The following is a 13,666-nucleotide window of genomic DNA, read 5'->3' as shown; positions in this document are numbered from 1 at the left end:
TTCCCTTCTGCAACGGAGGAACCCCAAGGCACGTTGTGATGCTCGAAAAATTGCACAGAAGTCATCTCAACACATCTCAGAATAATTGCAATGGATATAAATAGAATTCATCACAGAAAGGCCTTTTTACACACTGGTTTTAGCAGAAATCTGTTCTATGGGCACAACTGCATCCATTTCATTCTAGCGCACAGGGCAGCCAATTACTTCTTGAGTACTGTAGGATGCCTGCTACTAACCATTAACCACTCCCTCTTTACAATTACCTTCTCTCTTTTTTCTCCTCTTTTCTTTCGCAAAGTTTGAGCACTGCTGATGTAATAGCCTCTTCTATTCTGGTTCTTTTACCCATAGCAGATTTTATATGGATACCTTCTCTTTTGGACAATATATATTACCATTTGCCTCTTTGTTGTATTTAAATCTGTGAGCTTCATATTGCATGAGAAAATCTACCGGGATTATGTTCTCATAGGAACATACAGCATTCAAAAACTGTGATTCTCATAGCTATTGACCAGAAGACTGCAGTTGTAGCTGTAGCTAGGATGCAAAAAGTTGCTACCTGTGTGCCAGAGAAAAGCCAAGGTCTTCCTCAAGGACAATTTTGGTTGGTGAGTTGATTTTGGTTGGTGAATTGATTTTGGTTTCCTTTTCAGTTCTCTTCTGAAGCAAAAGAGGAATTAACTCCTTTCAGGCCAATGAGTTCATGGGCAGACTAAACAAGGAAACACATCATCTGCCCAGTGTATCTATCAACACATCTTAGATTTTTCTCTAGCATACAAGAGGGACATAGAACTACTGGAGAGAGTCCAGAGGAGGGCTTCTAAGATAGTTAGAGGACTGGAGCACCTGTCGTACGAGAACAGGCTGAGAGCTGGGCCTGTTTAGCCTGGAAAAGAGCAGATTGAGGGGAGATGTCATCAATGTGTTTAACTATCTGAGGGGAGGGTGTCGAGAGGATGGAGTCAGTCTCTTTTCAGTTGTGCCCAGCAACAGGACAAGAGGCATCAGGCACAAACTGAAGCACAGGAGGATCTTCAGAGGTCCCTTCCAACCACAGCCATTCTGTGATTCTGTGATATGACTCAGATTTAGATTTGGGCCTAAATACAAGAATCTACATTTTAAGATAAAGAGCTTAGAAATGACAGCCTGGTCTAAATTCTGCAAAATTCACCTTATTTTTAAACATAACAAATCAAAATCCCAGATCTCAAAATCTCTCTGGTGTGGAACATTAAGCTTTCTGGTTTAGGGCTCCTCTCCGACCAGACACCCCTTCAGTAGCACACAGTGCCATAGTTGCAGAAGGTAGCTTCAGATATGCTTTCTACTGCATGCTCTTGATTGACTGTTTCTATTTCTCCAGGCAGTGCCCTGCTCATCCTAACAGGAAATCAAACCTTGCTGAAAACATGATGCTTGGATTCCTTCTCTTCCCAGAATTACTGAAAGGGAAATAGATGTCTTTTACATGCAGAATCACATGCGCAATGGTCTCAACGCTTGCTTACAGGTCTTTTCCATTTTCACATAAATCTTTTTTTTATGTTGTACTCCCACAAACTAGTCTTTTTTATTTTTGGCTTCACTACAGTAAACACAATTTAACATTAGGGCTTTTTGTAGTTGTTGGTCTGCATTTGTGATTAATGAGTTTTAGTCAGGAAATTCATAAAAACAGAACAAAAGAATCTATAATAAGTATGTGGTAAAGACAAGAGTATTTTTCCTTAGAATAATTGTATGCCTGAGTACAAACGAATGCAAAAGTTACACATTAGGACATAAAATCACAGCTGAAGGTCAATTTCAAAAACTTCAATTGAGATCTCCACATTAAACATCAAATAAATTATAGGATACAATAATAATATAGAATGTCTGTTCAAGTGTTCACCCATTTAGCCCACATACCCTCTACCTTAACGAGTAATTGTCCTACATGCTATGGCAAACCTACAGACTAGTCATGACTAGACTTGTACTGTTTGCCAGGTTTGTTTTGTTCCGTTTTGTTTTTTAATGAGGTGAAGCCTTTGACCATGGTCTACTTCATGCGCTTGACTATAAAACATTTGGAGGTCAAAGAGAGCAAAACTAAAACAAAAAAGTATAAAAGCAGCTTCAGACAGCACGGTTCAGTGTTCTAGTAGAAATGCATGCAGACAACAATTCATCTTTGTCGACAATAGAAGGGATTCCTGTAAAGCTCCACATGTAGAAGGCCAGGATGAAGAAATGCACAGAAAGTGTCTGCAAATCTTGTTACAGAAACCAAACCAAACCTTTCTCCATCACACTATATAGAAAAGATGTATTCAAAGTCTATTTAAAAGACATGGCCTATTTAAATACTGTAATACTGCTGTTATATTTGACTTATTGGAGGTGTTCTGAAGAGTTAGAACGCAAACATCTTACTAGAGTTATGTATTTCTGACGCAGTCCTGTTTACATATGAAGCCTGAAAAATCCCTGGTTTCTCAAACATAGCTGGAATCGGTCAGACAGAGGAAGCTGTAGTTCCTAGCCTCCATTCAGCCAGCACTTAGCTCAATACTTTTCTAATAGCCGTGTTCCTAGTAAGTGTTCCATATATGTTCTTAATTTTCAGCTACTTCACTCTCAGCTTTTCAAACCTTTATTACACTTTTTCCGCAACTATGTATATCAAATAGCATCCATCAAATCTTCTCCCCAAATGGATATGTTTCAGTGGTGCTACATGAACCTCTGTTGCGGATGGTGACCCCTAATAAACAGCTCAGGGAAAGCTCTGACTGTTTTAACCTATTTAGTTCTGCTTCCATATAAGAGCTTCCCAGACAGGCCATCAACTGATGCAACTACTCATCAGTTGTGTGTGAATACATCTGGAATTTCTGCATAGGATTGATTCTCACAGCAATCCACTTAGTAGCAAACTATGGATGGAATCAATTTTTAATTACTGGGCATACTTCTGGGAGGATCTGGAATATCTGAGGCTGAACTGAGCAGTGATGGACAGAAGTTTGAAGCAAAGTGACACAGCCACGCTACATTTTGGTGGTGCATCGCTAGAATAAAACTGAATGTTGACACTATTAAAAAGGAAATAATACATCATGATGATGCATCACAAGATACAGATCATATTCTGCAATTTCACAGTGAAACCTTCCTGAAGAAACTACTTGGGTTATTGAAAGAAATATTTCTTAGTTGACAACAACTACTAATAAAAGTGTAAGATAATTCTGCTCAGTACATTTCAAGACATTCTGGTATGGTCTCTAAGGAAATTGAAACTCGAGCAGAATTATTCCTTACAAGTAAATGTAGCCATGCTGCATTTTGACAACTTCCACTACCAATTGTTTTGCTCTGAAAGACAAATGTCAAAATGCTGTAGGACTGCATTTACCTGTTAGTGATTACAAACATTGCTCAACCCAGTTGCATCTTGGGAAATGCTTTTATAGCTGTGGCAAATACCATTTTGCTATCATGTGTAAATTATACTATTTTTTAAGGCATCAGGAGTTAAAATATTGTAGAGGATAGCCTATATCCTTACTACTATTTTACATGTTCTGCAAGGTTTGTCAAGCAAGAGTACATGTCTGTCATTTTGCCTTTTAGCTTGGGAAAACATGCAGCTATTGGTTATTGTGACAGCTGGAGAATGTAATTGTTCAGCCCATTTAACTATTAAGTCAGCATAGACACAATCGACATTTATTTTCTATTAACATGAAAATCCTGAATATAAACTGCTTAGCTGCTTCTTTTCCAGAAGTGTGTAAACAGAGGATGGATGCATCAGACTCATGTGCATCAATGAAAATTAAAATATGGGCTCAAGGTGGGAAAAGAACAGCATTTTCATTCAACTCCTGTCCAGCAATATTATAAAAGCAGATTTAAAATAAATATGTAACTTCTACACCCAACAACATGTACGACCTATAAAAATGGTATATGTTCTGTTGTTAATTTAGCTCAGTGAATGTGACTTCTGCTAATTTTTGTCTTCTATAGAAAAAAAAAATTTACTTTGTTTATCTGACTCCAGAATGACACTATGGAAAACATAATTCTGTATTCCATGAACTGTGTGCATCACTTCATAAGCATAATTATCACTCTGGTTTGTTGAAAAAATAAAAATAAAAAATCAGAGGATACAGATCAAATTGTTTTCTCCACATGGTACATTCTAGAAAGCCTGCAATGTTTGATGCTATCAGCATAGAGTAATTACTGCAAAGTTGTTTCTGTTGTTTCAAGTGCAAGAACATCCCTTATCAATGCACAGCACTTCAAGGCCTGCATAAACTAAGGGTATTTTATGTCACAGATCAATGAAAAATTAGTTCATATGCAGAAATTACTGTCAGAGAGAATGCGTAAGAGATCTCACCCACATTACCTTATAACTTTCCAAAACCATGGCAGAAAAATGTGATTAATAGTTTCCCTGTCTTTGGTTGCAGATTTCTACTATGCTAAAAGCAGCCAGAATACAAAGCAAATAATGCATCCTCAGGAAGTGTGAACTTTTAATTAGTGTGACCTCTCCTATTACTCCATTGTTTCACAGCTATTCAGGGTGAGCCTACGGAAACTTTTGCATGTAGGCGTGAATGTCTTCTTGTGCTGCTGGCTGACTGCAGTTCAGTTCTGATTCACAACCAGAACAGTCACAGCTCACACCCTGATGCCATGATTTCATCAGAAAGGTTCATTCAGAGTAATGCAAAACATCCTAAAGCTCTACCCTCAGATGTTTGTCATCGTTTCTTGTCAAAACTGGGTTTCATAGGTTGAGTCCTGTGATAACCACAGCAACACAATTTTTACCTTAGAGTTCTGCTGCATTCAGGCAGAACAAGAACCACCTACAAAAGACTGTGTAGACATAACCTTGATACAATTCTATACTGATTCTTCTTGCAGACCTATGAACAGTATTAATCACAACCCACTCACAGAAGAGTAACATAGAAAAGGAACACGTCACTTCTTTGGATGCATTCAGTAGGGTTTGTAAATTGACTTCCTTCCTTCCACCAGCTACTTGAAAGTCCCCAGCATTCCTATAGCTTACCTTGTAAAATTATTATATTTTTATTTAGAAATACAATCACTTTTCCATGGAGCACTGCGTGAAAAGTATGTGGTTCTAACCTCTGAACTTGCGAATGCACTTCATCATAAACAGCATTATGATTCTGTGGAATTTTAACTTCTTAAACAATGGTGTTGGGAAGATAAGAATTAAGGTGTTTTTTTCATCTTAAGAAAGTACAAATGAGCAATTCACAGGATCCAAAAATTTCCAGTATAATTTCACGTTTTCTGTATAAAGCTCACTTACAAGTCCATTGGTCTTTATGGTATAATTACACCTCACAGACTGCAGGCCCATTGAGTGAAATTCTAAGGCCTTCCAGGAGCTGGTATATAGGCAGAGATAAACTGAAGAAATAATGTCAATCCAAGAACTAGACTGGAGCCTTCTAGCAAATATTTCATTTAATAACATTCCAAACCGAAAACTATTTTCCATCTCTTCATTTCTCTGTAGGAAGCTGCAGTGAGACTCACTGCAGACCCATTAGAGTCACAAAATCTTTTACAGCAACCTCCACAAGACCATTCAGTCTTATTCTCATATGTATAATAATCTATAACTTTAACAGGATGAATTGCCTGGAGGTATCCAAGCTTTTCCATTGACTAGAGAGGGAGGGGACTTGACAGAACGCCTAAATTCAGGTGAGATTAAAGCACTGACGACATTGAGTTGTAAAAGATGAGCATTATCTATGCAGTATCAGTTCTTCCACAGATGAGGTAAACAAAATGAAATCGGTAAACAAAATGAAAGCACGGAATAGTGCTTAATATGCAAAGTATTCAAAATATCCCCATCAATGTCTTTTATCTTTGCTTTCATGCATATTCCCGGTCCCTAAATGCTAACTGGTAGCATGGGACTACTGATCCCTTAAATTTAAGTGCATGCTCAATGCCAGTAAGCACAGTCAGCACTCCAACACAGCTCCCATTTTCAGCACATTTCAAAAGATGTGAACTGGCTGAAGAAAACCCACACCACAGTGATCTGAAGTCTAGTAATATCAGTAAAAAGTCAAAACTTGAAACTTTTGCTCAGCTCAGAAAAGGAAGTCAGAGATGTAAATGTTTTCTTACACCCTAGTGCATTTGTCCTGAAATGGACAGCAGGGAGAAATTTTCTTCCATCTTTCCAAATGACTTCTGTGAAATCAGACATTAGTCATTTTATCCTAATCATATGTCCGACACCAGAAAAGTTGCCATTTCAACTGACAAAGTTCTTATGACATGGAGACTTTCTGCTTACTTGATATGTGTGACCACACCACCTCCAAGCCAAGTTTGAAGATGTTGGCTACACCGTTTGACTCCAATGCTTTCACCTTTTTTTGTACCATGTATGTGTGTACATCTGCACATATACATATATCTTCTTCTGGCATAATTTACAGTCCCTAGAAATCCTTCTGTTCTTCTGTTTTTGTTGTTCATATGCTATCAAACATCATCTTCGGAAAAACAAAACAGCATAAAAAGTGTATTTAATGACTAACAACAAAAGCACTCTCTATAACCAGTGGATTGCAATACAATATCAATTTACTAAGCCAGATATGTATCTCTAAGGACTTCAAGTTGCCTTGAGCAGAAAATAGTGTTGTTTTTTTTTTTATGACCAGGTTAACATGAGTTTTTTTGTAAACATCCATCTTCAGGCTTGAAATTCAGCAGTCATCTTACCATTTTGCCAGACAACTGGCACAATCACACAGGCACTGACATGCTTCTGTAGGCTTTTATACTGGGAAAAATTCTCCACAGAGCTGTCATCTTTCTCATACTTTCAGCTTCCAATTCGGAAACTGAAATGGATAAAGCTTTGTTGATTCTTTTCGGACCTGAAATCATCAGCAAATTTTAGCTCCAACACAGACAGTGCACAGAAACTTTGTGCTTGGTAGTAGTTCCACTCCAAGAAAAAATAAAAAAAAAAAATCTGACTTTGTAGCAGATTAAAAATATATTACCAGGGAATAGCATAGCTTGGTCACAAAAACTCCAGTCACAATTGTGAGAGAAATAAAATATGTACTTAATCATCCAGGCAGTCTCAACAAATTCTACTGATTTTTGATTAAACAGAACAGACAGACAAACACAACTAAAATTGTCCTTCCAATCAGTGGCCTCTGCATGAAATCAATTCTTCTGTATTACACTGTAGTTAATAGGCCCCTATCAAGAGAAAGTTCTTATTTCATGAAAGACCTACTGTGCTTGTGCTATTCACAACGTATTTCACAATTCCTGCAGTTTAAATCACAAGCATTTTGCAGACTTAGAAGGCTTGTTATTGTTTTTTTCTCACAATCATTCTTCTTGCCACTTCTAATATAACATCCATTGTAAATACACTCAATGGGTCGATTTCACTCTCACTTATAAAGTCCACTTAATCTTCCTAGGTACCATGAAAAGCTTTTTGGTTCAGTAATGATGTAGGAACATGTTTTTTAAAAAAGAGTTCCAAGGAGAGGTGGGGTTTGTTTTTTAATTAAGGTTTTGCACAGGGTAAACATCATTCTCAATGACAGCCTGTCCAATCCCTATACTTTATACTCAGAAACATCCAAAAGGACTATTAAATTGTGTATAAAGGATAAAGAGGTTGAATGCTAGTCCCAGAATTTGTGTGGATGTGTGAAAACCTACTGAGGTTGCTTTTCTCTTTCTGGGGAAAACTCCACGGAAACTTCATTTCCAGAAGTCAACGGCCTCAAAAGTTTTCATAGTCCTTCAAGGCATTTTCCCCTTCTATACTATTCAGCAAGAATAAATATCCCACTTGCATATGTCACAAATGTACCTAAGGTGACCAGCAACTTTGTGAAAAACATTCCCCTATATTTTACAAGCTAATAAAACACACTTCACATAGTCGTAGAGTCTCCATTGCATTATAAAATGACATTTTTTTTACCACATACCTTCTTTTTGTTGGTGGGACAAATGTAGAAATTGTCAATAACAGTGGCAATCCCAGGCTGCAGATTCAACTTTGTGTATAACGTCCCAAAATCTGAGGACCTGAAAGAAATCAAACACCTGTAAGTGCTTTCCTCTAAAGGCTTCAGCATGGAAACTCTTTAGGAAAACAAAAAACAAACACAACAAACAAACAAACAAAAACATACATGCACGCTTTGTAGCACTAACTATCCATTTTCAATGCTTCTCTGCCATCGTTTTGTTCTTTTCATTGCTCATTAGATACTAAAAGAAACCTGCCTCTATAAGAATATTTTTCAAGGTCTGAAAAAACATTGCTAGTCTTGCCTGTATTTCACAGGTCTGTGCAGTGCTAGCTTTCATCCTGACACTACCCTGTGCAGTAAGAGAAGCACAAAATATATACCTTTCCATCACCACCCACAAGTTGCGAAAAAACTGCTAGGCAGAACAAAGGCTTGTATGTGAGTACTAACGGCACCTGCTCAGCTATGTGGAAAAAGAAAAGCTAATTTCAGTGCCTGGTGTTGCATAAAAGAACAATTTGGCCTGAGATCTGGAAGGCATTAGACTTGACAAAGGTATCCACTCCTCAAGCTCTTTTTCAGAGGATCATTACAGTTCTGAATAAATAAAAACAAAGTTCGTTCTTGACCATCAATATGTCTTCCACACAAAGCTATGAATATAACAAATGCAAGCACAAGCAGAAATTGCTTTGTATTCCTGAAAAACTGACAGCAAGAAATGGCATCTGTTTTAGGTACCTGCATCTGCAAAGTCTAGTATAAAAACAACAACATTAGTTTAGCAAAATGTTAATAAGCAAAACTCAAAGCAAGTCACATCCAAAATTAAATCACTGTGGATGAACTTTCATTTGTTCTGTACAGGATCAAATTGCAGCATATGGTCTCTCCATATTTTCCCTTCTCATTTGGAAGGAGACTCATCTAAGGCACCTGTCCCTTTCTCTACTAAGAAGCCTTCCCTAGGACAGAGAGTTGCTGGGTGGATTCCCACTCCATGTTCCCTTTTCTTCAGTGGAATAACACTCTTTGTCAAAAGCCAGGAGTGAAGGTGCCCTGTCAGGTACCCCTGGGTTATTCCAACATGTGGGAACATGCGACAACTCTCCTATCCAGGATATCCAAGGGAATCACAATGAAACCTTGGTCCTTCCCAGCGTGACATTGAGGACTGCCTATAACTGATTTCTGCCCCACGTCACCATTCTCGCATTTTCATTGCTCCTCAGCAGGCTCTGTTGTTGCATACCCCCTGCCCAGGTGAGTTATTGCTGAAATTCAAAGGCATGACTGCATACAGCAAGAGTGAAAAGGGAGATAACAAATCCCTGGCTAACCATGTCCTTGACAGGTGGCTCAGAGCTAAAGATCTCCTTCAAGCTACATAAAGCAGAATGGTCCCCAAGGGGCCACCTGCCTGCAGAAGTGCACCTGGCCTCCATCTCCCTGTGTCCCCATCCCACCAAGAACATCACTTAAGTCAGAGTACACATGATATGAAGCCAGAGATGGCTATTTTTCTATCACACATCCAGCTGCCCACATGTTGCAAGAACCTGTAGCTGTGGTCTTGGATTAGTTTTTATGTCTCTGGCATCACCAAACATATGAGGCACAGAATGGTATGTCTGGATCAGTCCCAAAGGCACACCAAGTAAAGAGCAGATCATATTTACCTTATTTTTCTTTCCTCTCTACCAGTCAAAAAATGACTGTGACACACAGACCATACCCACAGCCCAAGGTTGAGATCACATCTCTTTTATAGTGATGTCTGAACAAATGTAATCTTTTTTTTTTTTCCCCATAATGTTGTTTGGTCTGCAGATACACAACAATGCATTACAGAAGTTAACATAATCATAGCAATTCAGTTTTGACAAATAATTATGTAGAAATCAAACACACACAATTGCACTGCAGTGGGTATTCAGCACGGAGCTAATTAAAATTCTCAGGAGAATAGGATGGATGGTGCTAAACTGATTTTGCCAGAGGTGTTTGACAGAAAGGAAATTAAAGGAAAGACCAAAATACTGACTTCAGCCAGATGTACTGAAATCACACACAACAAGTATCTATGCTGGAAACAGAGCCTGGTATATTCTCTTTGAGGAAAGAATATCAGGTCAGCAGCTTGCCCAGTAATAAAATCCTGAAATAATTCTCTGAACCTTAGAGATGATCCAATTTACTTTGAAGAGGCAATTCCAGGATTAATACAATGGGACCACTGGAGAGTGACACCACAGGAGTGATGGTGACAGCAACCGTATCAAGGTATGAGAGCAGTACAGGCAGGAAGCCTGAAGAGGATAAGCCATTTTAAAGATTAAAAAATCCAGTCTAAAACTTCCTGTTCTAACTATTATGACTTATAAAAGTTACTACAAAGAAATAATAAAGTTGTGACAAAAAGAGTACACTAAATTAACAAAAGTATTTTCAGAAAAAGGTAGAACAACTCTAGTCAAAATTATTTTCTCATACAAATTAGCTATCTCAAGGGGAAAAAATCAGGAAAAAAAAAAAGCAATTCCAATTTCAACATGATAAAACAACCTAATGCATATCCATACAGGTGCACCATGCCCAAGCAGGAAGACTCAGATTGGCAGAAGATCTGTGGATCAATAGAGAAATTTATTCAGACTGTTTTTTTACTGTAACCTTGCCTTGAGGGAACCCAGGAATGCCAGCTACTCCTTGAGACATCTACATACAAGAGGACATAGCTCAAGGACATCATTCAAGGGAAGCTCTTTCCAAAAAAATCAGTTGGTCTTCCAATTTTGCTTTAATCCAGAGAACACAGGTCACCACAAATTTTTATTTTAAATATAAGTTCCAAGTTCCTGCCTGTGAATATATAAAGAGTTAATGTTTTATTGACAAAGTCCCTGTAATAAGTCAGCTATAGGGTTGGGGAGGATAAATTCTAGGATCTCAGAGTATGCCTGCTTTGGAAATATAATAAGCAGCAATACAAAACGTGTTTTGTACCAAATTCAGGAGAGGAGGAGCCTTTTACTCTCTTCCAGTCATAGAATGACTTTTTTTGTGTGTGCGCTAAAAAACAAGCTTGTGGTTAAGTGTAAAGTAGAGAAAGTAAACAAAACACAAATCTGTGTTTATCAGAAAAAAAAAAAAAAGTATTCTCTTTCCTTCCTGAAAATTCATGAAAAGATATTTTCAAGGTAAAATGCAAAGAGAATACACATGCAACTGATAAGAAGAGTAAAAAGAAAAATCCTTCCATAGCATGGTTTATTTGCATTGGAAGCACAACAGCAGAACTCCATAAACCTGAGCAAGAAGCGTAAAGGTTGAATTCTTAAACATGGGCCTGACTGCAGCTCTGAGTGATCTGGATCCAGCTAGTGACTATTTTCTCTTCCGTGAGACATTCCAGCGGATACAGCAAGCTATCCACATGTGCTTCTTCCTTATCCGTGTGTACACTAAGGGCTACAGATTGTGTGGATGTTTCTTAGTATAGCAAAACTCAGTAAAGTGGAGGACTCATAAGAAAACCATCATTCTGTACTTTAGTGATGGGCCATTCCTGACAGGCAGAACCATCAGGTGCTGAAACTATGTGATTATTCATGTACAGATGCAGACATCACACAGCCTGACAGGCCCTACTGCTAGGTAACAGCTTCTTTGAAAGTATGCGTCTGCTGAAATACGTGCCATTCCTCTTCTTCTTTTTTTTCCTTTTTTTTTTTTTTTTTTTTAAGGAAAAAGTCACTTGCCACTCTAATAACAGTGTGTTGAAATAGCAATCATCAAAATCAAACGATATTACAGCACAGACAGAATGATGGCTTTTTATCATGTTTTAATGCTGTGAGTTCAGGCTATAGTTGGGAAAGCTTCCAACTGGTAGAGAAATGATGTTGGGGGGGGGGGGGGGGGAGGGAACACTCAAAACTGCCTAAACCGTGGAGAAATTTGGATCTTGTCTTTAAAAATGTATCTTTCTTATACTTGAGCTGAAATAAATCTATGCCTACTATAATTTGGAACCGTACCTACACTCTGAGTCTTGACATCTTTTAACAGAAGTACTGAGAAAGAAGAAGAAATTTAACAGACACCAAAAGAGACACAAACCAAATGTTTGCCTGTCTAAACTTCACTATCATTATACAGCTCTCCACTGATGACTCACACCTACAATTCAGTATTACTGTTAGCATTACTTGTTTTTCCAGATGGTATTTACAAGTATATGGTAAATAGATATAACAAACATATTAAAATGTAGATAGTTAGATGTTAAGGAAAAAATTTTGAGAGGTCAGAATTGCAAAATTCCAAGTAAAATTTAATAGTAAAAGAAAACGCCAACTGAAAATGCTTATTTCCTTTCCTTTCCTTTCCCCTTCTCCTTTTAGTGAATTGAAGAGAGGGACTATGGCTGGAACAGTTAGCACATATGTGGATCAGATTTCCTCTACCTTTCCTCCTTGAAGATTAACTCAAGTACTATTTTAGCCGAATGAGATATACTGTACAATCTCTATTATTTGAAAATCCTGGAAGACAACAATAAAGAAGTTTCAAATAATTCACGAATTAGTTAACTAGCCAAATAAAAAGAAAGCATTTGTTAAAAAAAATAAAAAATAAAAACCATAGGAAAGATCTGCTGCTGTAGATTATTGATAAATTTTTGGAAAAAAAAAAAAAGATTCAGTTGAGATACACATTACAATGTCAAGGATGAGTGGATCTGTTCATAACATTCACTAGACTTCTTCCCACCTAAATCTTTTCCAGATTGTACTGCACATCTTCTTTCCTTCCCCTTGCTTTGGTCACAAGAACGATCCAGTATTTACATCATTCACACACACACGCACACACACTAAAAAAAAAAAAAAAAAAAAAACTTTCTTCACAGTAGAAACACATTGTAATGGTTGAGTTCCAATACCTGACTCACCTATTTAGGAATTCATGCAGATGAAAGTTTCTTCAACAGCTATACGAGAGTATGAATGCTAGCAATCCAATTAGCAGATTACTCATCAGCTACCAGCTCTGTGTAAGTATTTCACTCTGGGGCTTTCCAGAAAAGTTGAGTCTTTTTGAAGTTACATGATATTTTTCCTCTCAGAAATAGAGAAGTTATAGAAATGTTTCTTTGACTTAATCCAGTTTTACACTAAACAATCAACAGTGCAGTCAAGAGCTAACAGATAAACAGTTCACCCACTTCAAATTTAGGCAATATATAGTTTCTTTTTATTTTTTCATATGCACTGTGAAGATGAACTTATCCTGGTTTTATTTATCAATCCTTTATTGATAACAGTAGCCAGATTTTAAAGAGATGTGGATTATCACAACAGCCTTTTTGGCTAAAGTGAACTCCTCTGTAGTGCTCTGATGAGAAGATGGTGCAACCCAGCGTTTATATACTTACAGAGATTCCCTCCCATTATTACAAATATTACAGGCACAAGAACAGTCCTACAGTCCCAGTCACTACATGCAAGCACAATAAAAGACAAGCAGCTATTTGCAGAGGCTTTTCAGCA

At 37.6% G+C, this 13,666-nt stretch overlaps 1 protein-coding gene across 1 annotated transcript in view; it reads right to left on the bottom strand.

The window, feature by feature from the left end:
* SORCS2 (sortilin related VPS10 domain containing receptor 2) overlaps window positions 1-13,666 on the bottom strand; it is a 542,274-nt gene that overhangs the window by 223,512 nt on the left and 305,096 nt on the right. Inside the window, exon 4 of the mRNA XM_050710589.1 lies at window positions 8,064-8,163. Within this exon, the coding sequence (XP_050566546.1) occupies window positions 8,064-8,163 (100 nt within the window). The remainder of the gene's footprint in view (window positions 1-8,063; window positions 8,164-13,666) is intronic.

The sequence above is a fragment of the Cygnus atratus genome, chromosome 4 (genome assembly GCF_013377495.2).
Source record: "Cygnus atratus isolate AKBS03 ecotype Queensland, Australia chromosome 4, CAtr_DNAZoo_HiC_assembly, whole genome shotgun sequence".
Lineage (NCBI taxonomy): Eukaryota > Metazoa > Chordata > Aves > Anseriformes > Anatidae > Cygnus > Cygnus atratus.
Note: the sequence above shows the minus strand (reverse complement) of the source record. Positions and strands in the feature narration are given on the sequence as shown.